At 43.9% G+C, this 27990-nt stretch overlaps 1 protein-coding gene and 1 long non-coding RNA gene across 15 annotated transcripts in view; one reads left to right on the forward strand and one right to left on the reverse strand.

Moving 5' to 3' along the window:
- The window catches only part of AAK1 (AP2 associated kinase 1), a 112801-nt gene that overhangs the window by 4365 nt on the left and 80446 nt on the right, over nucleotides 1-27990 (reverse strand). For 3 of the 14 annotated variants that reach the window (XM_061593241.1, XM_061593239.1, XM_061593240.1), the window contains 4 exons: nucleotides 23243-23344; nucleotides 20401-20502; nucleotides 19409-19519; nucleotides 12296-12400 (listed from right to left, as the gene is read on the reverse strand). The exons of 2 other annotated variants lie outside the window; for them this stretch is intronic. In XM_061593241.1, coding sequence (XP_061449225.1) covers nucleotides 12296-12400; nucleotides 19409-19519; nucleotides 20401-20502; nucleotides 23243-23344 — 420 coding nt within the window. Of the gene's footprint in view, nucleotides 1-7978; nucleotides 10273-12295; nucleotides 12401-19408; nucleotides 19520-20400; nucleotides 20503-23242; nucleotides 23345-27990 lie in introns of those variants that run through there. 9 more of the 14 variants (XM_061593244.1, XM_061593242.1, XM_061593245.1 and 6 more) reach the window with 7 other exon arrangements.
- Nucleotides 18813-22761, forward strand: LOC133368702 (uncharacterized). The gene is made up of 3 exons (XR_009758743.1): nucleotides 18813-19133; nucleotides 20298-20543; nucleotides 21461-22761. It is a non-coding gene; the product is annotated as an uncharacterized LOC133368702 (long non-coding RNA).

Below are 27990 nucleotides of genomic sequence, written 5' to 3' on the forward strand. Positions count from 1 at the left end.
AGCACAGATGTGTTACGATGTTGACCCAAAATCAGCAGCACACATGGGAGTGGGGGGGTGATGGAGGGAGGGAGAAATACATTTAAAATAAAATAAAAATATGCAAAGATGAAGCCAGGTAGTTACAGCACACAGACTCTACATTTCCTCACGTCAGGACTCCACAAAAATGTACATTAGAAAGAGATGGAAGATGCTATAAACACAGACATTCAAGCCTCAGGATGTGACTGAAGTGGGTGATGGACAGGATGGCAGTCCTAGAAATCTGCATGACTGATCATACTGGGGATCATTGGCACATGACAATCTTTTGTGTTTTTTTAAATTGGAAAAAAAGGAACGGTCATTTCCAATCCTAATGATTCAAGATGTGTGTGTGTGTGTAGAGGTGGCAGGATCTGGAATAGTGTGTTCAAACTCTGTTAAATGTTGAGAAATTAGGGTGGGCTTGGATGGGGTGCACACTAGCTAGCAAGACGCATTCCTTCAGCTTCCAGCACCCTGTCTGTCTATCTGCCTGTTGCCCCAATGGCCTGCGATTCCCAGGGGTCTTCTCAGGGACCATGCAAAACCAAACTGGAGGTGGTGGTTGCAGGAATGCAAATTGTACAAGCAAAATACATTTATACTTGCTGCCTTGAATGAATATATCCAATTTGAGTTGGCTTTTCTCTTCTATTAATTAACTTATTTTATTAATTAACTCTTTTATTAATTAATTTATTACAACTGTGCCATAGTTTTTAAATGTTTATTTTTGCAACCCATCCTAGAGAAGAGCCACGAATCATAATCAATTCTAGTACATTAAGAAGCTCTTATCATAAAAAGTTGCTTGGAGGCCAATTCTCCAGCCATTCACAGTCATTGCTAATCTGTTGCCAGCAAAGAAGGATTGACCAGCTGGGTATCTTTGCTGCTAACTTGCTCAAAGAGCAATGGTGGTTAATCACTTCCATTGAGATCCCAGCGTGGCCAATACAAGGAATCGGGCAGCCTTACTCACCTGGTGCCCTCTAGATGTTTTATTTTTGTATTCGTGTTGTAGTGGTCAGAGTGCTGGATTAGGACCTGGGAGACCAGGGTTCAAATCCCCACTCTGCCATGAAGCTTGCTGGGTAACTTTGGGCCAGTCACAGCCTCTCAGCCTAACCTACCTCACAGAGTGGTTGTGAGGATAAAATGTAGAGCGAGGAGAACCATGTGCGCCACCTTGAGCTCCTTGGAGGAAAGGTGGGTTATGAATGTAATAAATAAATAAAATTTATGTCCCACCTGATAGTAAGAAAACCTCTATGCCATTTATATGTTTTGGATTACAACTCCCATCAGCCCCAGCCAGCATGGCCATAAGATGCTGGGGCTGATGGGTATTGTGATCCAAAACATCTGGCACCAAGTTGTGGAAGGCTAGAAAAGGGCATGAGCCACTGCAACATTGGCTCAAGCCAATCCAAAGCCATATAACTTGTAGAAGCTCAATGCCTGCTTAGCAGAATGAAGGCAAAAATTGAAGAACTTCCTCTTGCTATTTTACCTCATTGCAAGAGCCAAGAATTAAAAGAATATATATATATATATATATATATCCTTTTATATACATATTTTTGTGCAGATGGATCACACATACAATTATCAGAACACATGATATCTTACCTTCCAAGAAATAGTAGCAGGTTATCATGGCATAGGAGTCATGTTAGCAAGAGGACAGGAAAAAGGCACATGAAAACGAAATGGTTGAGAATCAAACCCCAAAGCCTTTGCATTTGCTATTATCCATTTAAATAGTGGGATCAGAATTATGGGCATCACTCTGTTTCGGAAGGGTGGGGGGAAATTCTTACAGCCTGTAGGCAGAATGTAGAACACAGTCCACCTGTCAGCCATTTGCCAATTTCTGGTGGACAGCTAAGCTCTGCCAGTTTGGGGGATACCTACGAAGAACGCTGGACTAGCAGACCTTGCTCTGATTCACCAAGGCACTTCACATGTTCTTAAGCAACGCTGCATCCTCAGGATCACTTAGCACCAGTTAAGAGATCCTAGAGCATTAATTTTTGCTTTGAAAATCTAGGTATTCTAGGGTGTTTTTTTTAAAAAAAGGAGGGAAGTAGCTCACACTCAGGTAGCTGAGCCTCAGTGCTTTGGAGGGGAAAAATTCAAATGGAAGTCACCTGCTATCCAGGCCGCTAAACCGTAATTTTTCATTATCAAAGACAGTACTCCAAAGATAAGCATCAATATGATTGTTTATTGAGAGACTATGAACTTTGATACATTACAGTGTAAATGCAGAGCCACCGTAGGTAAGAGATGGAGAATTTTATAACATGCTGTACAAAAAGCCTCTGTACTTTTCCTGAAGCCTCTGTACAGTATTCAGTAACAGTACTTCCTCCCACTACAAAAGCTAAAAGGGAAAGGAAGAAAACAGAATATGAAAAATAGTGGATTGGATCAAAGCTTCAACCGGTTCTGGTTTCGTAAGCATTTATTCTGGCTCCAGCTATAACCAACTGAACAATCAAAACTGCAATTGCTGAGATCCCCCCCTCCCCCACACACACACTAGCAGTGTGCCCTTAGAAGTTAAAAAGCAAGAATGGGTCCTTCTGAATCTCTCTCTGTGTGAATATCTGCATTAAATTCTATCATATTTGCCTTACTACCAATAAGACCAACTTGTCTTGGAGATGTGATATAACCTGCATTTGAGTTCAAGCCAATGAACAACAGACTTGATTTGACTCTCAGGCTCACTAGTGCCACTAGAAACTGATGCACATGTCCTTCAAGCGAACAGTAGCCATTGCTTCTGAACCCTATAAGCAGTTGCTTCTGAGCTTACAAGTTGTGCTACCAGAAAAGTCACTTTAAAGCTACAAAAGGGTGGAGGGGGAGTAAGAGAGAATTGTCTGGGATGCCCCCTCTCATATTCTGGAGTATAAGACGTCTAAAATATATTTTTACCATCCTCATAAAACAGGAAGGCAGATTTCGACTGAACATCAGGAAAAAATTTCTTAACTTTTAGAGTGGTACGACAATGGAACCCATGACCTCAGGAGATGGTGGGCTCTCCAACCCTGGAGGCCTTCAAGAGGCAGCTGGACAGCCACCTGTCAGGTGTGCTTTAAGTTGGATTCCTGCATTGAGCAGGGGGTTGGGCTTGATGGCCTCATAGGCCCCTTCCAACTCTACGATTCTATGATTCTAATGCTGGCATTTATATAGTGCTTTAAGGGTGTTACGAACTGAGGGAGCGCTGGGACTAAAAGAACATGTCGGCTGAGCCACTGTGCAACATAGCTCCCTCCCCTCCACCATCTAAAGTAGCGTGTGACACACCACCACATATGAAGATCTGATTTGCACACCATCACCCCCCAAAAATCTATTATATGCCCACTGCCTGGCTCAGTATGCCGCCTTCTTGTACAGTTAAATACTTACATAATTGTGTTTCATTTATTCTGTACAATTAATCTCTACAATGACATGTGTATCCATAATAAATTATTTTTCCTTTAATAGTTTTTAAACTATACAATTGCAGAAGAATTAAACTAACATAAATGTGTTTTAAAAAGAAAAGAGATTGCAAAAATCAGTCCACAGCACAGAGGCCTCATGTATATACAGCACCCATATTATGTCTTACGTTGTGAGGACCAGGGAAGGAAATCTTCACTATACGAACTGGAATTGCAACCTGGTCAGTGCCAGAATCAAGCTTGTGAAGAACTGATAAACTTTTTTCTTCTTCAGTAATTACCGAAAGGCTTTTTGCTTTCATACACTTAAGAGACCTATGTGGATTTCAATCCAGCACTGGCATCCTGCTGCTATTTGGCTGTATCCATTTATTCCAAGAATTTGAAACTGGAAGAAGAAACAAAATGATAAAGTGGAACGTACATCTTCTTGCAAAATTACAAATTCTGAACTTTATTGCCTGGGAACCCAAGTTTGCGCTGCCTTGTGTTCCTTGGCAGAAAGGCTGGATATAAATGTGATTGGCCAACCCTTTCAAAAATGACTGGACAATCCACTGGAAATGCCTCCCACACAAGTTCACTGAAATTAATGGGAGTTGTGCATCGATTCGACTCATTCCGAAGATTGGAAGATACTCTGTGAAATTCCCCGTGGTTTTCATCTAGTTTGCACAGCTCAGTAATGTAAAACCTCCTGAACATATGCCAAAAGTCCATGGGAGAATAAGAAACATTGTCCAGTTAACTGTAAGATAATTAAAAGAAGAAGAATATGCAATGAATATGTTTGGTACAGCAGGGTGCAAAGAACTGACTGATAAGTGACTGCACTGTTCCCCCCCACCCCCTTGATTTCCCAAAAATATTGCATAGATGAGGCCCTAGGGAAAGGCACAACCAAAACAGCAGGACTAGCAAGGAGCTTGGAGGGCAGTGAGGCTAGCATCCAAAGCAAGATCCACAAACAAGAGAGATGACAAGAGAGGCCGTATTAACAGAAGTACAGGTTCCAAATCGTGTGAAGCATTGGTCCCCTCTATTCAGCGTTGGTTAGGCCTCATCTTGAGTACTGTGTTCAGTTCTGGACATCACACTTTAAGAAGGATCCAGACAAACAGAAACAGGTTCAGAGAAGGGTAGCGAGGATGATCAGGGGACTGGAAACAAAGCCCTGTGAGGAGAGACTGAAAGAACTGGGCATGTTTAGCCTTGAGAAGATAAGACTGAGGAGAGAGAGGGTAGCACTCTTCAAGTCCTTGAAAGGTTGCCACACAGAGGAGGGCCAGGATCTCTTCTCAATCATCCCAGAGCACAGGACACAGAATAATGGGCTCAAGTTACAGGAAGCCAGATTTTGGCTGAACATCAGAAAAAAACTTCCTAACTATTAGAGTGGTATGACAATCACACCAATGACCTAGGGAGATGGTGGGCTCTCCAACACTGGAGGCATTCATGAGGCAGCTGGGCAGCCACCTGTCAGGTATGCTTTAATCTGGATTCCTGCATTGAGCAGGAGGTTAGACTCAAAGACCTTATAGGCCCCTTCCAATTCTATGATTCTATGTTTCTATGAGAAGGGTAGGAAAGGGCAGGAAAGAATGGATATTTTAAAGACCTGTCCAGAATTTTGATCCATTTTTATTATTTCCAACTTGAGTGTTGCCATAGTTCCAGCATTGCATTCATAGCCTTCTCTATCTGTAGGAAAAATAAATAAGAAAAACTTCTGGGATTGAGGCTGCAATTCTATACACCAGCTTTGCCTAACTTGGTACTCTGCAGATGTTTTGAAGTACAGCTCTACCAGCAAGTTAATGGTGACTGGGTACCAGTTTCCACTTACATTTTCATAACCCCACCCCTAAAGGCACAATTTATTCCTTGTTGAGATGTATGCTGCTTGCAACTGAAGGCCTCATCACCAGAGCAAAGAGGACGCCAAGCCATAGGGAGCTTTAGGGCTGGGGTTCCCCACTTTATTCATTTTAGTTATTTATTGTTTGGTTTATATCCCGCCCTTCCTCCCAGCAGGAGCCCAGGGCGTCCCCATCAGGACGAGGGTCTCTTCACTGTCCTTACATGGCAGAGTTTGTTCTAGAGGTCAACCGACAGTCTCTGCTCACTCAACACTGTCCTCTACTCATGTCATGAAAGCCACCGACCACAACACCCCTGGAAGAGTTAGAAAATATCCTTCTATAAAAGCTTTGAAACATCACCCCGCTGGGTCTTTCACCTCTTTCATATTTTACATTTGTGACAGACCATGGTTCATAGCTTTGATAAAATGGTGTCCACCAGATGGTTTGGGCTACAACTCACATCAGCCCCAGCATCTTTTATTTATTTATGGTATTAATATAATTTTAATATTCAGAATTTCTAAGCAGTATTCAGAAATCGTGTGGCTGTGCTGTTTGGGGCTGATGGGAGTTGCATCTGCCTTTGAAGATGGTTCGGAAACTGCAGCTTGTGCAAAATGCAGCGGCCAGATTGGTAACAGGAACCAGACGGTCCAAACATATAAAACTGATTCTGGCCCGCTTGCATTGGCTGCCTGTATGTTTCCGAGCTCGATTCAAGGTGCTGGTTTTAACCTATAAAGTCTTACACGGCTTGGGACCACAATATCTGATGGACCGCCTCTTCTGACATGAACCCACCCGTACAATCCACTAAACATCTAAGGCTCTCCTCCGGGTGCCTACTCCGAGGGAAGCTGGGAGTCTGGCAACAAGGGAGAGGGCCTTCTCAGTGGTGGCCCCCAAATTATGGAATGATGTTCCTGACGAGGTGCACCTGGCACCAACACTGTTATCTTTTTGGTGCCAGGTCAAGACTTTCCTCTTCTCCCAGGCATTTTAGCATGTGTTTTTAAATTGTTTTTAAAAAAATGTGTTTTAAATTTGTATATTTGTTTTTAATGTTTCAATTGTTGTAAACCACCCAGAGAGCTTCGGCTATGGGGCAGTATACAAATGTAATAAAATAAATAAATAAATAAATCTGGAGAGCATCAGGTTGCAAAAGCTTGTCACTGGATGTTTATCAGCATCACAGTGTTGTGTGGTGATCACTGGGCTGCAGAATTGACTCTGAAGTTTTGTTGCATTGCCTATTGCCAACTTTGTTTAGCATAATCATCTACTATTTATAAGAGAGTTCAAAGAATATGAGTCAGACCTGGCACTGCTTGCAATGGAGCACTTCTACTGGGATAATCAGAAGGCAGGGTGTGGTTCACTGGACTAGCAAGTGTGGCTAACCTGTGCCACTCCAAATCTTGCTGAACTATAACTCCCATCAGCCCTACTAGGTAGGAAGGCCAAAGGTCAGGGATTATTCAAGTTGTAGTTCAGCAATATCTGGGGGACCACAGACTCCTTAACCCTGACCTAGCACCTCTTACTTGCTGAGATTTTTTCTAAGTCAGAGGGACCTTGGCCTGATCCTGCCAGGCCTCTCTTAAGCGGTCCTGAATAAGCAGTTCATTGACGCAGGTCCAAAATAATACCTTAACTGTAAAGAGATCCTGAGCTGAACTCGTACTTTGTAAATTTAAAACATACCCACTGGGGAGAGCTCCATTAGGATTCTATTCTATTTAATATTATTTATTTATTTAATGTGAAAGACTGAAGTCAGTCCACTCAATTTACAAAACAAGGGTCTGCATAAGCAAGTTACTAATAGTCATGAACTTGCACAGACACCGAGAAATTTACCAGAGATGACACTCCTGGTAACAAATTTCCTCCAGACTCCCTTAAGGGTGCCATCTATCCCAGGGGTAGTCAACATCTGGTGCCTTCCAGATGTTCCTGGGCTCCAGCTCCCATCATCCCTGACTGTTCACTGGGCTGGCTGGAGCTGATGAGAGTTGGAGTCCAACAACATCTGGAGGGCACCAGATATTGGTTATCAGGACTCAGCATGTGAATCTGGACAATTACATTTCCCTGCTCCTGGTCTATATCAACTGCAGTTGCAGAGTAGCTCAGTCTGTAGCCCTGACTCATGTGGTGAGATCTACTGGACAGTGGGGCAAGACTTCACTATGGAGATGCCCATCCTAGCAGTGAATGCATCACACTGGAAAGATTAGTGCCTTCAGTAAATACACAGGTAGGAAGAGAATGGGGCTCACCACAGGAGTAGAAGGTATACATGTATCCCTCTGAAGGATAAGAGAAATGAATTCATTCTCCGTGACGTCACATTTCAACAACACCCGCTGCCCGCCACTACAGACAGCCCAAGACATTTTGGTCCTGGTGGCAGAAAATGCAGGTGGTGCCTCCCATGATAATAACAACCTAAATATTTATTCACTGTCCTTTTTACCAGTATGCAAAAATGGGCTGCAGACTGTTCCATTCTGCAACACCACCAAGCGCTCAGCTGCTCTGTATTTGATCACCTTTTTGAAAGAGTAACTGTAACCTTCAGCAACATCTTGCAATGTAGGCTAATAATATTCATCATTCCCAGAATTTCAGTCTTGCGCTGTTTATTAAAGAATCTGCTACACGTCATTTTAATGACTTTTGGTCAATTCATAAACCTTAGTACAGGACAAATTATTCCCACCATGTCATTTTGTCAGTCCAGATGCATGAATCATTTCTGAAAAGCAAAGCAAAAACAAAGAAGCCCACAAACCCTCACAGATGTTTAGTTAATAGCACTGTCCTCAAGCTATTGGACAAGGAACGAGATCCTTCAATGACTCTCCTTCCAGAACTTTTCAACAAGTTCAATTAGACTTAAAGTGTTAAACATTCTTTTTTAAAAGTACTTTAATTCACAGAAATGTTCTTTTTGGTTTCTTATACACAGCAGGTGGTTACTTTGTTTAAAAAAATCCATTCTTTTTTCCATATATTTTCAGTATCTGACTATACAATAACGTTCTGTCTAAAGCTTTGTCCACGTAATCCAGACCCAGTTGTCTGCGCTTTAGGAATCAGAAGTCAAAACAACCCTGCCCCCGCAAAAATATAAAGATCTATCAACAATTTTACTAAGATAATTTCCATAGTTCTGTTATGTAAATCATCAGAAAAGTGCAGCAGAAACACGCAAACGGACACATCAGGCATAAGCGATACTTGTGATCGTGAAGATTTTAGAAAGATTCAGAAAGAATTCACAAGACAATTAAATTCTATTTACAGAATTTGTTAAGCTAATTTCTGAGAACGGGGAGATTTAGTTGGAATTTGTGGGAGAAACTGAAAAAAATACTCAGGGATGTCATCAAAGTTTCTGTCCTTCATGTAGGAGAGACTACAAATTTAGTCATTCATACTTTCACACATGGGAAAACTGCACTTTTTACCAATACAGCTACACACACACACAAAGTTAGCATTAAGCTAATAATTATTCCACTACGGGGTAAGGGTAGTCCTCCTGTTCAGAATAACTTCTTGAGAGTGATAAGTTAACTTTGAAGATCAGAAGCCAATGAAAACATGTTTACTATATCCAGTAGTTTGACAAAACCAAGCATATCAAGGTGGAAATAAAAGGTAAAACCCATTCAGGTACACCTAAGCTGGAAAGCACTTACTCTCACCTGGCTGACAAGGAGCGCATGCTAGTTTTACACAGATGGAAGGATCTAAATGAAGATTACAGCCATCTGCCTACTGGGAAAGGGGAAATGGCTCCATATTACTGTGTTAACACTATATGTAGTTACAACAAAGGGAGATAGCAAAACAAAAAGAATAAACAAAACGAAAACAACCTCACCTTCAGGGAAATCTGACATGTACATTAAATTTACAGAATTCTTCTACAGACCAATCCTGCCACCAGAGGATACATCTGTCGCTACAATGCCCTCTTCAACTATGAATTCATTCAACAGAAAAGATCTTAGCCATGCTTTTTACACATGATGATGTTTTACATTAACTATGTTGCGAGAGATAATTTCCGTAGCTTGAGTGTTGTTTGCTTTTGTTTTTTAAGCATAGTCCATTCCTAAGCACATTGGAAAACATTGGTTAGGGAGCAAAATGTCCACTTTCAAAGCTTGAAATATATCTACTCAGCAGACCTGAAGCATAATTGTGGCTGTGGAGGAGGCATTGCCCAGAGTCCGGCCCCAAGCCTTCCTAACGGAGCCCCTGCATCAGAAAGGGGCAATGCTAACTATTTTCACTGCCCTTTTCCTTCTGACTTTTGGATTAGGGTAAGAAGTTGACATACAGTTTGGTTAGCATTCTCTAGACTAAGGTGGGACAGGGGGGCAGACATATTAGTTGTATGCATTTCTAGTAAGGATCGTACATAGATTACACATAATTCATTTACAGTTATGGTTTCAATGGAGCTGGGAGGGGGATCATAGCAGAGGGGCTAATAAACATTAGTGCTCCCTTAGACACAGGCTAGTAGAGAGAAGTGCACAAGGGACCACAGCAGGCTGCATCAAGGATGTGTGGGAACGGAGGGCAGGTAAGTTCCAAGAGAGGGGCACAGTTTGGGGGTGGGCTCCTTCAAGCTGCAGGGTTATTTTAAACAAACAAAACCCCCCACACACAAACCACCTAAAGATTAGCTCCGTTGCGGGATGGGGGGGGGCACAAAAACAAAAATAAAAAAACCACATTGGATTTAGGTACATTACAGAAACCGCCTCTGTTACTGAGTGGCTGCTACAGGTCTATGAGCTGATCCACTAGCAGGAGAGACCTGGCTAGGTTGGGAAGACTGGGTTCAGAGCTTCCACTGCTGTTTCTAGAATGCCCACCTGAAAGTGTGAGAGAGAGCAATTCAGTATTGAGCAAGAGACCAATTAAAAAAAAAAGTTAGCTTTTTTACCAAAAATAAAATGAAATAAGATGTTCACAAGCAAACAAAAAGGGAAAGCAAGCTAAAAACTAGCGGAAGCAGTCGGACTCTGTACAGGCACAGTTCTGTTGGGACTGCTGCAATGGGGTCGGAAACCTTTTGCAGCCAGAAAGAGTCTCGGCCTGCCCCCCAGCCCCAATGTTGTTATGAAAAGGCAGCCCAACGAGCCAATGTGCTTTGATTTGGATCTCTGCATTGAGCAGGGGGTTGGACTTGATGGCCTTATAGGCCCCTTCTAACTCTACGGTTCTATGATTCTCTCTCTCAGTTGCTCCTTTCCAAAAAAATTAAGGCAGCCGACAGCGACTCACTGCCGATGAAACTGTGCTCCTGGTGCCGATCTCAACAGGAGAACTCATGGGAGGGGCTCAGATCTGGGGCTCGCCCCTTTCTAAGCCATTGCTTTCTTCCTCCTCTTTGTTGGGATGATTTCAAAACAGCATGACGCAGGGCGGGATCAATCCATGTGTTACCAAATAGAGCCCCACCAAGACTTCCCAAGGAAGGGATTCCTTCCATTTGCTCCAGCTCAAAAGGAAAAAGGCAGAAAAGAGACTGATGAGCTCAGGCCACTGACCTCAGCGCTGGCTACAATGGCTGGCAGCGGCTCTCCAGCGTTTCAGGCAGGAGACGCTCTCAGCCCTACCTGGAGATGCCGCCAGGGATTGAACCCGGGCCCTCCTCATGCCAGGCAGCGGCTCTGCCACTGAGATACAACCCTTCACTGATCCTTCTCAAATTGCTGCTACCAAGAGTTTGAGGAAGAGGGCAGGGCGAGGGGGTGTGTGTGTCTGCATTTGTGTACATGCACCACGGCAAAAAGTAAGGGCCACTTCTGGACCAGAGTTCTGGAGTACCACGTTCTTATTCAACAGGCTCTTTTCATGTCTGCTCATGTACAGTAGGCCGCACTGTTGATATTACACACACACATCAAAATACGTCCCTGCCCCACCTCTGCAGCTCATTGCCTACGAGTTGTGTTTTCTCCGCACACGTTCTTTGGCTCTTTATGGTGGAGTTTTCAAATGCAGCCCTGATGTCCCATACGCTCCCAGCTCTTACGATGTGTATGTCTTAGAATATCACTCTAAGCCACTGGGCCTATGTGAAGCTCCCAGCCAAAAATCAGAATCAAAGTGTGTGTGTGTGGGGGGGGGTGAGTCCATTGGGTCACCTGGACAAGAGATCTTACACCCTGATTCCCTCTGAACCTTCCATCACAAATCACCAAGGTAGGCAGTTTACATTACAGATATTCCCAGCAGTGAACTCTGATCAAGATTTTAAAAAAACGCTCAAAACTAGCTCCATGAGCAAAAAGATGGACGGTGGCAATTTATTTCTCTCAAACAGCGGTAGTCGCCTATGCTACATAGCAAGCTGCTTTTGAAACCAAGAGGTGTTTATAGGACACAGCACTGGAAGGAAGACTGGAGGAACATCAGCTGTTAATCCCACTGGGTTAGTACAGGTACCTTGTGTGAGCCTAACCAAATTTGGGCTTCTGGATTTTGGTTCTAAATATCAAGGACCCTTTGAAGTCAATTAAAATCCCGATCTAGATTTCACTGAGGGGTTTAGAACAGAATCTCAAAACGCCCCATGTAAGATGCTTAGAAGCAATTTGAACACGATCAGGAGATTTGGGCCAGCAACTTTCTATGTCAGATTCCAAAAATATTTGATTATTAAAAATGCAGGGATGCTCAGCTCTCCTCAACGGGCCTGTGCCCTTGTCACAAGAACAAGTGAGAACTGTAAGTAACTCAGTGCTGCCAGACTAAGGGAGCCAAAGCAAAGTGGGCTCATGCGTGGCACACAGACCTTGCAAACTTAGTTTTTTGTTTCAGGTTGGGCATGCTACTACAGACAAAGACATTGCCTTAAAATCTCAGATCACCCCTGATTTGCCAGCTTACCTTGTGAATTTTTGGATATCAACACAGGAATGGGGTCAAATTCGTCTTCTGCCACCTTGTCAGAGCCCTCAGGGACATCGAAGCCAGAGATCAGGTTAGTAATTTCTGCAGCATGATGAGGAGGATGGAGGTTAAAAAAATAAAGAAGAGCAAAAAGATAGAGCAGAGAAAGCTGGTTAGAAGCCACCAAAACAACATTTGCCATGTGTTTTGTTACAGGAGAGAGCAGCCTTTGCCAACGTGGTATCTTCCAGCTACAGCTCCCAGCAGCCCCAGTCAGCACACCCAAATACCCAGAGGACACCAGGGCTGGCAAAGGTTAGATTAGAAGCTGGAGCTTGACACTGTTACAAAAGCAAGATATAAAAATGAAAAATAAACACAAGAAGTAGCAGCAACAAGGCAGATTGCAAGAAAGAAAACAGCCAGGCTGCAATAGAGAGCTAGTGGCTTTCTCTGAAATGCTACCGGTTCCATGCGCAGGACCAGCCAGACAGGCCCAGCTTCGCAGTCTCAATGCGTGGATGAGACGATGGTGTCGGGTGGAAGGGTTTGGATTTGTTAGGCACTGGGGAACATTTTGGGACAAGCCGGGCCTGTACAAAAGGGACGGGCTCCACTTGAACCAGAATGGAACCAGACTGCTGGCACTTAAAATTAAAAAGGTAGCAGAGCAGCTTTTAAACTGACTGAGGGGGGAAACCCGACAGGAGCTGAGGAAGGTCCGGTTCGGAATAAACCTCCCCCCTGGGATAAAGACCAAAGAAATGATGAAATTTTAAAAGGGGTAGGCCTAGAAGTAGGCATTGTGAGAGCAGGGGCACAGGATATAAATTCAGAAGAGCAAAATTACCACAGGCCTAACCACAATTGCCAAAGACACTTGAAGAGAGACACTGCTTACAAGTGCCTGTACGCTAATGCTAGGAGCCTGCGAACCAAGATGGGAGAACTGGAGTGCTTGGTCTTAGAGGAGAGCATTGATATAGTGAGCATAACGGAGACCTGGTGGAATGGAGAAAACCAGTGGGATACGGTTATCCCTGGATATAAACTATATCGGAAGGACAGGGAAGGACGTATTGGTGGCGGAGTCGCTCTATACGTGAAAGGCATTGAATCCAGCAAGCTCGAAACCCCAAAAGAGGCAGACTCCTCCACAGAATCGTTGTGGGTGGTGATACCATGCCCCAGGAGGGACTTAATACTGGGAACGATCTATCGTCCCCCTGATCAAAATGCTCAGGGAGACCTGGAGATGAGATATGAAATTGAGGAAGCATCCAAACTAGGAAATGTGGTAGTAATGGGTGACTTCAACTACCCAGACATAGATTGGCTGCATATGTGTTCCAGTCATGACAAAGAAGCAAAGTTTCTAGATATTCTAAACGACTATTCCCTAGATCAGTTGGTCATGGAACCGACCAGAGGGACGGCAACCCTGGACTTAATCCTCAGTGGGGACCGGGACCTGGTGCGAGATGTAAGTGTTGTTGAACCGATTGGGAGCAGTGACCACAGTGCTATTAAATTAAACATACATGTAACTGGCCAATTGCCAAGAAAATCCAACACGGTCACATTTGACTTCAAAAGAGGAAACTTCACAAAAATGAGGGGATTGGTAAAAAGAAAGCTGAAAAACAAAGTCCAGAGGGTCACATCACTCGAAAATGCTTGGAAGTTGTTTAAAAACACTATATTAGAAGCTCAACTGGAGTGCATACTGCAGATCAGAAAAGGTACCGCCAGGGCCAAGAAGATGCCAGCATGGTTAACGAGCAAAGTCAAGGAAGCTCTTAGAGGCAAAAAGTCTTCCTTCAGAAAATGGAAGTCTTGTCCGAATGAAGAAAATAAAAAAGAACACAAACTCTGGCAAAAGAAATGCAAGAAGACAATAAGGGATGCTAAAAAAGAATTTGAGGAGCACATTGCTAAGAACATAAAAAACAACAACAAAAAATTCTATAAATACATTCAAAGCAGGAGACCATCTAGGGAGGCGATTGGACCCTTGGATGATAAGGGAGTCAAAGGTGTACTAAAGAACGATAAGGTGATTGCAGAGAAGCTAAATGAATTCTTTGCATCTGTCTTCACAGTGGAAGATATAGGGCAGATCCCTGAACCTGAACTAACATTTGCAGGAAGGGATTCTGAGGAACTGAGACAAATAGTGGTAACGAGAGAGGAAGTTCTAAGCTTAATGGACAATATAAAAACTGACAAATCACCGGGCCCGGATGGCATCCACCCGAGAGTTCTCAAAGAACTCAAATGTGAAATTGCTGATCTGCTAACTAAAATATGTAACTTGTCCCTTGGGTCCTCCTCCGTGCCTGAGGACTGGAAAGTGGCAAATGTAACGCCAATCTTCAAAAAGGGATCCAGAGGGGATCCCGGAAATTACAGGCCAGTTAGCTTAACTTCTGTCCCTGGAAAACTGGTAGAAAGTATTATTAAAGCTAGATTAACTAAGCACATAGAAGAACAAGCCTTGCTGAAGCAGAGCCAGCATGGCTTGTGCAAGGGAAAGTCCTGTCTCAGTAACCTATTAGAATTCTTTGAGTGTCAACAAGCATATAGATAGAGGTGATCCAGTGGACACAGTGTACTTAGACTTTCAAAAAGCGTTTGACAAGGTACCTCACCAAAGGCTTCTGAGGAAGCTTAGCAGTCATGGAATAAGAGGAGAGGTCCTCTTGTGGATAAGGAATTGGTTAAGAAGCAGAAAGCAGAGAGTAGGAATAAACGGACAGTTCTCCCAATGGAGGGCTGTAGAAAGTGGAGTCCCTCAAGGATCGGTATTGGGACCTGTACTTTTCAACTTGTTCATTAATGACCTAGAATTAGGAGTGAGCAGTGAAGTGGCCAAGTTTGCTGATGACACTAAACTGTTCAGGGTTGTTAAAACAAAAAGGGATTGCGAAGAGCTCCAAAAAGACCTCTCCAAACTGAGTGAATGGGCAGAAAAATGGCAAATGCAATTCAATATAAACAAGTGTAAAATTATGCATATTGGAGCAAAAAATCTTAATTTCACATATACTATCATGGGGTCTGAACTGGCGGTGACCGACCAGGAGAGAGACCTCGGGGTTGTAGTGGACAGCACGATGAAAATGTCGACCCAGTGTGCGGCAGCTGTGAAAAAGGCAAATTCCATGCTAGCGATAATTTGGAAAGGTATTGAAAATAAAACAGCCGATATCATAATGCCGTTGTATAAATCTATGGTGCGGCCGCATTTGGAATACTGTGTACAGTTCTGGTCGCCTCATCTCAAAAAGGATATTATAGAGTTGGAAAAGGTGCAGAAGAGGGCAACCAGAATGATCAAGGGGATGGAGCGACTCCCTTACGAGGAAAGGTTGCAGCATTTGGGGCTTTTTAGTTTAGAGAAAAGGCGGGTCAGAGGAGACATGATAGAAGTGTATAAAATTATGCATGGCATTGAGAAAGTGGATAGAGAAAAGTTCTTCTCCCTCTCTCATAATACTAGAACTCGTGGACATTCAAAGAAGCTGAATGTTGGAAGATTCAGGACAGACAAAAGGAAGTACTTCTTTACTCAGCGCATAGTTAAACTATGGAATTTGCTCCCACAAGATGCAGTAATGGCCACCAGCTTGGATGGCTTTAAAAGAAGATTAGACAAATTCATGGAGGACAGGGCTATCAATGGCTACTAGCTGTGATGGCTGTGCTCTGCCACCCTAGTCAGAGGCAGCATGCTTCTGAAAACCAGTTGCTGGAAGCCTCAGGAGGGGAGAGTGTTCTTGCACTCGGGTCCTGCTTGCGGGCTTCCCCCAGGCACCTGGTTGGCCACTGTGAGAACAGGATGCTGGACTAGATGGGCCACTGGCCTGATCCAGCAGGCTCTTCTTATGTTCTTATGTTCCTAGTGACCTGAGCTTCTAAGAGCCAAGAAGAGGCAGCGAGGAGATGGACAAGGCTGAGCCCTGGTACAGATGAAGAAATGGCCGGCTTCTGGCAGGCTCACGGCCCAGCAGAGAGACCATTTGTCAAGGCAGACATCTGGAACGTCCTCCTTCAAGACGCTACAGCTGTACAAAATGTGGCACCTCTATGCAAGTGATGGCAAGGCAGGAGCTCAGTGACACTCCCCTGTGCTCCCAAGGCACTCTCAGTGGTGATGGCGGGGGGCTCATTTTAGCTGACCTGGAGATAAAGCACATGTGATTTCGGTTCCACCATAGAAGTTGACAAGAGATCCCTTAGGTCCACTGTTCAATGAACAAGTGACAAATCCTCAGCAGCAGCTGCCACTTAGCAGTTCTGCAATGGTGGGGGTGAAAGAGAACTGAAGAGCTTCCTAGTGGCATGGTGCCCCAGGGAAGCTAGAAGGAGCCCAGTGTGGCACACCAGCTGCAAGTATTCTGCACAGCATATCAAGAGCAAGGCAGTTCCTGGGGCAACACTTGGAAACTCCAAGAGGCCTTTCTATTTCTTCTCCCCAGGAAAAAGTTAGCCAGTGTGCACTAGGTTTCGGAACAGGCAATATGAGCCCTTCTAGGCAATGGACAACAAATCATGATTATTATTTATCAACAGTACTACTAGCTAAAGCCTCCAAAGTTCTCAGAGATGTCAAATCTACCAATAACCTAGGGAGGTGGTGGGCTCTCCAACACTGAAGGCATTCAAGAGGCAGCTGGACAGCCACCTGTCAGGTATGCTTTAGGTTGGATTCCTAGATTGAGCAGGGGGTTGGGCTTGATGGCCTTATAGGCCCCATCCAACTCTACGATTCTATGGTTCTATTTTCGAAGTGCCACCAATCAGAAGAAATGCATGCAAACATTCTGTGGCTATATGGGAGTGGTTATTTTATTTTTGTTTTGTTTTTAAGTATGATATATTACTATGGCTTTTAATTATGTTGCAAGCTGCTCAGAGACCTTTGGGTAGCAAGCGACTAACAAATTAAGCAAACAAACAAATAAGCTTCAGCAATCCATTTTTCTAAGGACTGTTTATTTCTACCACCATCATGAGGATGCCAAGAAGATAAACGAGTTTTCTTACACATGGGAAACATCTGGACTCCATCTCCATCAGACCCGACTATTTACCATGCTAGCTGGGTCTCACTGGAGTTGGAATCCAACAATATCAGGAGGGCAACAGACGTTCCCCTGGCTAGCCTTAGAATGGCTTTCCAATGGATGCATCTCAGCAGATCACTGTGCAATTAATGAAATTAAGCAGATCACATCTACCACTCAGCCATGCACTTCCATTTTCCACAAACCCAGATTCCAACTTACAGACCAAGGGAGTGATCTGAAGTACACTCAAAAGGAAATGAAATCCCATTAAAATCAAAACGATCAAGCTGGGACTGGCCCAGCAGAAGTCAATCACGCTTTGTTTCTTACTCCAGTGGAAGCAACACAACTGTCAGTGCAGATTCACTTCATATCCAGATGCTTTTATAACAGAAAACCAGAGCTCTTGCTCCTAACAATTCTTACCAGTGCTTTTTTTTTGGGGGGGGGGAGGAGGGCTCCCAGTATAAGATACAGATATACTAGAACTCCATGCAGACATAACCAGTATTGAGGAACATATTAATGCAGCTTAGTAGATAAAGCTCAGGGCTGGCCCATATGCAGCAGCCGAAAACTGGGAGTCTGGACTGAAGAGCAACCAGGACCAAAGGGCAGACCAGGAGGCAGGACCAGAGAAAATGGAAATGGACTGCCTTCAATTCGATCCCGACTTATGGCGCCCCTATGAATAGGGATCTCATGGTAAGCGGGATTCAGATAGGGTTTACCATTGGCTCTCTCCCCAGCTGGCTAGGTCCTGCTCAGCTTGCCACAGCTGCACACGCCAGTCCCTTCCTTGTCCGCAACTGTCAACTGGGGGGCAACTGGGCTCCTTGGGACTCTGCAGCTTGCCCACGGCTGTACAGGTGGCAGGGCACGTAACCCCTGAGCCACTCCCTGTGGGGTGATCTTTAGCTGGCCCTTGACACCCAGGAGACACGAGTGGGGATTTGAACTCACAGACTCTGGACTCCCATCCAGGCTCTCCTCCCCACTGTGCTATACCAGTTGTGCAGGACCAGAGAACAAGCCCAGAAATGCAAGACATGCGATCAGGTAGACCTTGCTGCTGAAAGGTCCTTTCTGCTCATCCTGGAGCCAGTGGCCAACCTGAACTAAGCAGGTAGGATCAGGCCAGATCTGGAAAGTGCTTCACTGTGTGGCTGCAGTTATATCACTCACCACAAATGGGGCAGTGGTCAACAGTTCCTAACACACACATCTGTGGCATGTGGACAATTTATCTAATACTATCTATGTGTGTCGAGGGCACTTTAGAGAGTAACACAAGCAAAAGATGCCTGGATAATATGAGCAGGTGGTGCAGGCAGGCCTATATATCAGATTCAACTGAAAGTCGAGACTGCTTGCCTTTCTTGGTGGTCCTGCCACAAGTTATATTTAGAGAGTGAGGGAAGTGAGACCAGAGGGGAAGAGAGCCAGGGAAAGTCAAAAGTGAGCCCTGAAAGGAGGTCAGCAATTAGTGCAGCCTTTCCTAACTTGGTGCCTCCAGCTGTTTGGACTTCAGTTCCCATCAGCCCCAGCATTGTGCCATCATGCTGGCCAGAGCTGATGGGAGATGTAGTCCAAAACATCTGGAGGGCACTAGGTTGGGGAAGGCTAGAAGAGTGGGTCGCCCACTTTCTAGTGAGCACAGAGAAGATACTCAGACCTGTGAGTTCCCAATTTGTAGCTCAAATTCTTGGCCGCTAAGCTGCACCAACTCTTAAGAAGTGACACCGAATGTTTTCACAGAAGAGGTAAGTTTTGCACTGGGATTTGAAGAAAGCGAGAGAAGTAGTGCCAAAGTAGGCATTCAGGCCCCCAGATCCAGTCCCCAGAAACTCCTGTTAAGACAGCATAGAAAGAGCAAGGAAGAAGAAAGCACTGCTGTTTTAAATAATAGTTTGGAACTGATAGGCTTGTGCAGCTCTTTCCAGCACTTTCATTTCACACATCTTCATCTCATTTTCAATCCTCCCCTCCCCAATCTTTTCTCACATTTGCAGTGAACTTGTATTGAAAGGTACTTTACCTTTGTGAGTTTGGGTGGAACCGGCTAAAGGAGCAAACTCATCCAGAAGGTCAGGGGCAGGATTAGAAAGCAGAGAGCAGTCAAGCAGGGAGCCCTCCCCAGTGACAGAATCTGATCCCAGGTTAGCAAGCAATGGAAGCAGAAAACAGTACAGAGAAGAACAGCAGGTTAGCAGCCACACCGAGACAACGGTCTGCTTCCCACCCATCCTGAACTGTGGCAAGAATACACTGGTTTTTAATGAACATTTAAAAAATACAGGGGGGAAATAGGGCCAAAATTAGTCATTTTTGAAAGGACTCAGCAAAAGAAAGAGGCCTTTAAACAAACAAATTTACTTCAGTTTTTTTAAAATAAAAACAAAATCAGCTTGAAGAGCCTTGGGAAATCCACTGTTGCTTGTTTGACAGTACTGGATTTTAAGGGGTTGAAATTCAGTGTGATTTGAAAATTAGGGCTATGCTATTCTGTGCTATACTGTAGATGACGTTGATGAGACTGATTCTGATCCCTTAGAAGGCATGTTTTATTTATTTAATTAAATTTATATCCTGCCCTTCCTTCAGGAAGGAACCCAAGGTGGCAAACAATAAGTAACAAAACACCTAAAATCTCTTTTAAAACATCTTAAAAACAAAATCTCTTTTAAAAAAATCTTTAAAAAATTAAAAACAAATCAGAGTAACAACATTCGATCATTCGTGCTGTCCAAATGTCGAAGAAAACAAAAATGAATCTGCCTGGTGCTAAAGGGATGACAAGGTTGTTTAATACTTTGTATTATTTAAATCTGTAGCATTTGAAGAGAGGTTGTGAATATATCCTGGTGAAGATGTATGGATCTTTTAAAATTTCAAATTAACATTCTAAGGAAAAGTTTAACTTGCAGGCAAACCCCAAAGCTGGGAATGGAAGATGCATTCTTCCATCATGGTGTCGCCAGATTGACATCATGTGTCCATCTGAGCGGAAGGCACCCCACCCCCACCAACCTGCTCTGTTTGAAGCCACAGAGTCTGTCTGCGATGATATATGCTGGGACACAGGAGCTTCGAGGCCCGGTATGAGACTCTCAACCGCTAGGTCAGCTTTTCCTTTCCGAAGGCACAAAAGAGCAGAGCAGAAGCCAAATTAGGTAAGTTCAGTAGAGGAAGAAACAAACAGAAGGCTGTAACCTGAATAACGAAGCCCCTGGACATCCTATACTGGGCAGACACATTTTACACTTGGATTTCACTAAAGCCAGTTTAATTTGAGGACCCCTTTCAGAACGATATTCCTGCTGACACAATAGTGCAATCCTATGGATCCAGGAGAACACAAAACTGGCCATCTAATGAAGAGGCCCGGTACACTGGCAGATCAGTGCAATTCCAAACCTCCTCAGGGGTCAGTGAGGCTCCCTTCCAGACATACCTCTAACAGCATCAATACCACTTCCATGTGGCAAGAGTCCATGCCACTGCAGTATGCAGAACCACATGGGCAGGGCCAACTGCATGGGGGTTCTTTCTACCAAACCCTTGCCTGGCCAAGAGGCTAAGCAGCAGGATACTGGAAGAAACCCAGGCAGTTGGCCCTGCGCTTAAGACTCTGCTCCTCAGATGCACTGCATACAGCCTAGCATCTCAAGCTGCTAGAGATGAGTGAATGGAACCTGTGAAATTCATGCTTCTTATTCTCACAATATGCTTTCTAATGTATGTAGACATGTCTCAAAATCTAAAACATGCAATTCAGGCTCTAATGATTCAATTTCATTATAGGTCCTAGCTTTAATATGCTGGGAGACTTAGGTGGTTGATTAAATTTCTTCTTCCAGCCAATAGGCAGTTGTCAAAAATATGTAGGAGCCATATTCTTTAGCTTTTAAAGTGTCTAGGTTGTAGTATGCATTGAGCTGATAATTGAAAAAAGGTTTGTTTTCACACTAGTGGAGTTTCAGTGCGCCTTTCAAGACATATTTCCAGAAGTAGTAATATCTTCATTTTTTAAAAAATTGGCCATTACATACATGCAAAGTAGTATTAAAACTGTCAACTTAATTTTCAGCTTGTGAGAAAATGTGTATCAAGGCACGGAAAACAGGGCACAAAACAATCCAGAAGATCTCCTAATACTGCCCCACTGGACAACACTGAGCTTGACAAGGGAAAGAATGCAGGACCGAGAAACAAGAGGAACTGTGTGCATCACCGTCCTAAGAAGAAGAAGAGAGAGCCAGGCACGTCAAGCCATTTCTAAGGACGCAGCTACAAATGCAGCAGAGAGAAGTGTATCATTTCAGACTGAAGGGGGTGTGGACGGGGGAAATGACGTCACAATTCTGAATGCTACCCTGTCTATGATAACTTTTTATTCTTTCAGGCTTTTTAAGGTTTGTGTTTTTTAAACTCTGCTTTAAGTTGGTCACATTGCTGTTTTGTAAGAATATTCATTAGTCTATTGATTTTATATTAGGAGCCTCTCTCAGAACTTTTTGCATTTAAGAGCAGGATATTAAACATCCAAAATATGTGGAGAAATTTCCTGAAAACAGAAAACTAGCAGAGCAGGGAGGGGGCTGGGCCAGGATCTCTCCCTCCAAGTGCTAGTTTTCTACTTTCAACAAGACTAAAATGTGTTAAAATGGACATCAGGACATTAAAAATTGTATTCCTTGTAGGAATATAGACTTGGACACACACCTCCTTTTACCATATATCCATATTACTACCAACATTAAAAGCCTGTGATCACTACAAGCGTCTAGTCCTGCTTGCTGAAAGAATTACGGGGATCTGCAGACTTCTGTTAAACACACCAGGTCTTATGCTTTAAGTTGGATTCCTGCACTGAGCAGGAGGTTGGACTTGCTGGCCTTAAAGACCCCTTCCAACTCTACTATTCTATTGTCTGTTAGAATCAAAATTTACTTTAGGCAAGGAGATGATGTAGAAAAGTTTAGCTATCTTTAGAGTACCTTGTTATGTGATGGCAGAAAGAAAGTTACAAGACATTTTTCTGATTCAAAACAATGTTAATTGCAAAGGGTTTTGAAAAACTTAACTGAATAAGGGAATTTTGCATCATTAGTTTGAGCTATTTGTATTTTGGAATGTCTTGGATAAGTTGTAACAGCCGCTGGCTATCAACAATAACATCTGATTGAATCAACCAGAGGTATTTACTAAATTATTGACTTTTTCATGCAAATTCTCACATTAATTTTAATATGCAACCTGAAAGCTGACAGATGTGATTTTTGTAATATTACGAGATATACATGCCTGTAATAAAGTGGCTGACTTTGCTCCATCTTCCTATCCTCCAGATTAAGCCCTCTTATTAAAGTTGACCAGAGTCGCTGTGTCTGTCCCTGTCCGCATATTTGCTGTTCCATGGGAGGGAATCTGGTGCTGTGCCGGCAACACCAACCCCTAGACCATCAGCAAAGGATCCTTTTCCCACCCCTCCCAATAACTGAAATGACTCAGTCCTTCTACCAAATCAGGACTCTACCACCTCTGATCTGGCCTTGGGGGAGATAAAAAGGAGAGGAAGGCCAGGTTGAGAATTAGTGGTGGTGAGTGGGATGAGGGAAGAGACGGGTTTGGTGGGAGTTCCCAGGGTCCATTTGCCTGCGGGGACTTCACAGCTGATTCTCAGGCTCAGTTACAGACTAGTGAATTTTCAAACATTTAACAACATGCTATGTTTCTCTCATCCAAAGTCACATTTTGTGGGCCATCACTGGCTTGTCTGTGGACACACGTTTGCTACCGTTCAAAACATGCAACGCTGATGGGTCAACAGGCAGGACAGACCATGCCAGAGAGGCTCTCAGGGTTTTACCATTCACAGCATCAGAAGTGCTACCGAAGGGATCAGCAAGAGGCAGGATGTTGGGGAGCAGAAGAGCAGGCTCAGGAGACTGGAGGCCCTCAATCAGTTTTTCTAGCGGGGGAAGTAAAAGGAGCGGGAAAAGAGGAGGAAAGAAGCAGAAATAAATAAAGCTGGGAAAAAATGAACACACCAAAACAAAGCAGAAGTTGATTAAAGCAGAACAGAATTTGCTCAACAGGGTAAACAGTTCACCTAACACGTAAAGGGCTTCTGTCAGGGTCATTTTCACCAATATATGTATTTAATTACAGGTATGGATCCTTTGGTTATGCATGCAACCGCCTGAGAAGTCATGGGCCTGAACTGAATTTAGCCAGCTTGTCTCTCAGGAACTGAAGCACATAAAAGTATTTCAGAAACCAGACTGCAGACATTTTTAGCTGTTCCATTCTCCCTAAACAGTTCAATTTAATAGGCTCATCCCACAGAGTATTTTAGCATCCCTGCAAGAAAACATCTAATTGGCCACTAAGAATGGACCCAGAATTGTTGTTGAGTTCTTTTCAAACACCCACACAACCAACAGCAAGTTAAATGATACAAATTAATCAATCTGCATTGTCTGCTCCATTTAATTTGAGGCACATGCGGCTTTTTTTTAAGATGTAGGATTTCCACTGCCCTCTTAGAAAGCTCCGTTTTCCAGCTTCAGCTACACGAGTATTTTATTACATTTATATCTCACCTTTCCTCCAAGGAGCTCAGGATGGTATACAAACATGAGTTTGCCACATGTGTCCAGAGGAGTGAGCATTTAACGTTACTGAGTTGGAAGGAGAAAATCATGAATGGAAGGAAAGGGTGTATTAGGGGTTGGCCATTTACTTGTTCAGTGAAAGGCTCAAGTGGCCAATTTCATCTACCGTTGCCTCACAGTCAGGCAGAGTAACCCCTAATTTTGTCCATAATGTCAGCTGCAGATAAGGTCAGTTCCACTGTAGAGAACTCTTGATTCCACACACACACACACACACACACACAAGATGAGGACAGGAAACAATCTCAAGCCCCTTCACAGGCAGGGAAAACCAACTGCAACAACATGGAGAGTCTGGCCAGTGGCCGAGTGTCACCAGGTTAACAGAGCTTCCTTTGTAAAGCCGCCTTGCCCAGCTTTGTGCTTTCCAGATTCTAGAAGGCACCAGGTTAGGGAAGTTTGTGGTAAAGACTGTAGGCCAAGGATTTTTAGATTTCCTGATGTCCTGGCAATGACCCTGGAAACCTAGAATGGGGGTAGCTGTGTTGCCCAGAGGCACATACACATGCCACTTACTGAAAAGTGCTGGTAGGCTGATTGAAAAGACAAAGGAGGAACAGTGAGCATGCATCATTCACTCTAGTAGATTCCCCCCACCATAAACTCCATGTCTTCACAATTAGGTACCAGCAGATCGTGGCTCAAACATATTTCTCTGTGTAAGGAGAGCTGCAGAATCCTAAGGACATTCACGAAAGACAAAGCCCAGTAAATCACATGCTCCAATTTCCACACAAGTGCCTTGGTTAGTTCATAAAATCATAGAAAGATGAACGACACATACTACAAATCCCCATCCCCATTCAGGGTCGTAGTGACTGACTCGGCCAGGAGTGAATGTCCCCACGGGACTTATGGGCTGTGCAGGTTCTGTGATGCCAACTCCTTGGAAGCCACAGTCAAAGCAGATCTCCAGTATCCACAGATTCCCCCCTTCTCCCACATCTAGTGCGGCCGTTTTTGGCAACCTCCCTGTTCAGTTATAGCAGTCTTATAGCAGGTACTGGGTCGTGCCCAGGGACCTCATGCCACAGGGCAGCCTTCCCCAACCTGCTACCCTCCAGACGTTTTGGACTACGTTTCCTATCAGCCCCAGTCACCACAGGGGACTTGCTTCAGAGCTTCTTATTTAATTACAGTGTTTTGCACCATCCCCATAAAGTGCATGCAAGCCCCCAAACTTGGTTTAATACAGTAAAAGCCAGAACCTCCTCTCATTTATATTGAAGTAGAAGCAGGTGCAATTATTGTCTCCCAAGAGCTTTTGACTATTCTCTAGTTGTCATGTAGAGATTAGTGGCTTGATTTCTCTATCTGTGACCCTCATATCCCACAAGCCAGCACAATGTTTTTTGCCTTTTGTCCCCCGAAGCCAAAATGCATTATGCATTATGCAAATCATGTTCCTGGAGGTCTGCAATTAGTAGATTTACATGAAGAGGGCTTTGAATATCTCAACAGCTGTGTGCAATTTTCCCTCTGGCTGACTTGCTATCAGCATGCACATTTTTGTAACCAGGATCTCCATGAAAGAAGGGGGAAAACACCTTAAAATGGACAACGGCATAAAATCCTAGGGAAAGAGACATTCAAAGGAATCTCAAATAGACCAATTCTCTAGAATGTGACATAAACAACCTCTAAATTTAACATTCTCAGCTCTGCTGTCCGTGCAGAGTCCACACAAGAAGGAATACCAAGGCTGTGTTTGAACATCACACTAAATGATGGTGTAGTAAACTATGAAAAAGCCTAGTCTCCTCCTGGACTTGTATGCCTCCCCTTTTCTCTTCCTGCACAGCTTTCATTAACTGTGGTTAATTACTTGAGCTTGCTCCCCCCCCTCCCCATTTCCTTTTCCTTTTGTGTCATGTCTCTTAGACTGTGAGGACAAGGACAGACTGATCATTGGTAAGCTGCCTTGGGAGGCTTTTCAGCTTAACAGCAGGATAAAAATACTACTAATATTACTACTAATAGTTTATCATTATTGTTATTATCATTTTTGTATTCCTACAGTTAATTTAAAACCAGCTTCAAACCATGGTTTCTGAAGCCGGGTTGTTTAAACTAACCATAGGTCCAGATGACATGGCAAATTGAGTTTAACCAAAAGCAGAAGCTTCAGAACTCCTCCTCCCAGCAAGAGGCTCAGAGACACTCTGTTTTTTAATTTTAATGGCATGTACCCTTCTCTGAGCCACTATTATGCCCCTGGCTTCACTGGGGTTTGTAATAAAAAACAAAGTAGATACTATAACTCTGGGGTCTGACCACCACTATCCTAGGGCAACAACATTAATATTCTTTAGGTATATACCCAAGGTTTAAGCATTAATGCAATGAATCCAAGTTTGCAAACATGTGCACCCATGGTTCACTTGTCAGGAAGCTGGGACTGACCATAGATTTCTGTCAAACATCCATGCTGTGGCAAACCTGGGTGTGCTGCTGTATCATGGATGAATCCAATTTGGCTTATTCCTCAGCAGAAGCAGAACAGTGCAAGATACGGTTTGCTTCACACACGCACACACTGTCATTGGTTTACGCAGCTTTAATTTCTTGCTTTTGGCTGGGAGATTTAAAATGGCATTAAGTGAATGCTTAACTGCACTGCGTTATGTAGACCACCTTGAGATCTTTGGGTCAAAAAGACAGATCAAAATTAAGAAGAAATAAATAGCTTCACAGCAGCAATCTTTGCCTTCCCATGGGAGTGGACCTGCTGCCAGCTTAAGAGCGCAATGCTATGCACGTTTGCTGGGAGGTGAGTCCCACTGATTGCAATGAGACTATCTCTGAGGGATAAAGCCTCCAGCCCATGGACCTCACTACATCTGCCAGGCTTCCCCACTGAGCCTGTGGCATGGCTTGACACATACCATGCCCATCTCTCCATCACCTCACATCATATGACCCCAAGCACAGGACAAGTAAAGCTGCGGGGCCAAACAGAAAGATAAAAATTGGGAATGTACTCTAAGTGCCCACCTGATTCTTCCTTTCCAGCTGTTGGCAGAATTCAACACTAAGAGCTGTATTCAGCTAAGTTCTATTCAGAGTGGACCCCCTGAAATTAATGAATCTATGTTAGCTGTGTCTATCAACTCCACTCCGAGTAGGACTAGCACTGAATACCATCCTAACTCTGCAGCAACAAAAAGGTGCCAAATTCAAAAAGCTGTAAAGGAAGAATCAGGAGCACATTTAGATCATGCTCCTAATACTTCCTTCAAAGATTTATCACTTGATGTCATGTGACTGACAGGTGGGAAACCTCACCCACCTGTCAAAGTGGCCCACGAGGTGGGTGGGAGACTTTTTGATACAACCCACTGGCCGGATCCAGCACTGCACCTTTTCCTTGGACATCAGTTGGGGAAGAAAAACTATCTAGCAAGAGTATATGACCACAGTCGAATCTTAAACACAATTTACCTGGGAGTATGTCACACTGAACTTAATGGGCCGTGCTTCTGAGTATTTACACACATATACGTGTGTGTGTGTGTGTGTGTAAATATGTGTGTGTGTATGTGTATATACACACATATATACACGCACATTATATTTTTATAAGATGTCATGATGTCACACAGTGTGGTGGCAAACTGCTTTACAAAAAAAAGATGGTGATGTAATCAGCGGTGGCAAGAGGGTGGTGGCAGGGACAGCGGTAGCAGGAAGGGGCGGCAGGGGGGTGAGTGAGCAGCAACAGCAACAAGTAAGCCGTGGAGGTGAGGCTGTGGCAAGTGCCTGGGGATGTTTAGGGAGCTGCCAGTGGGTGGGGGCATCTTTGGCAACCTGGGAGGGTGGAAGGGGAGGTTATGGCGACAGTAAGCGGGTTGGCGAGCAAAGCAAGCAGGGGCAGAGCCCCTAGTAGAAATAACACAGAGCTTGGAAAAGTAACTTTTCCAAGCTCTGAAATAACATCACT

This window comes from Rhineura floridana, chromosome 12, assembly GCF_030035675.1.
Source record: "Rhineura floridana isolate rRhiFlo1 chromosome 12, rRhiFlo1.hap2, whole genome shotgun sequence".
Classification (NCBI taxonomy): domain Eukaryota; kingdom Metazoa; phylum Chordata; class Lepidosauria; order Squamata; family Rhineuridae; genus Rhineura; species Rhineura floridana.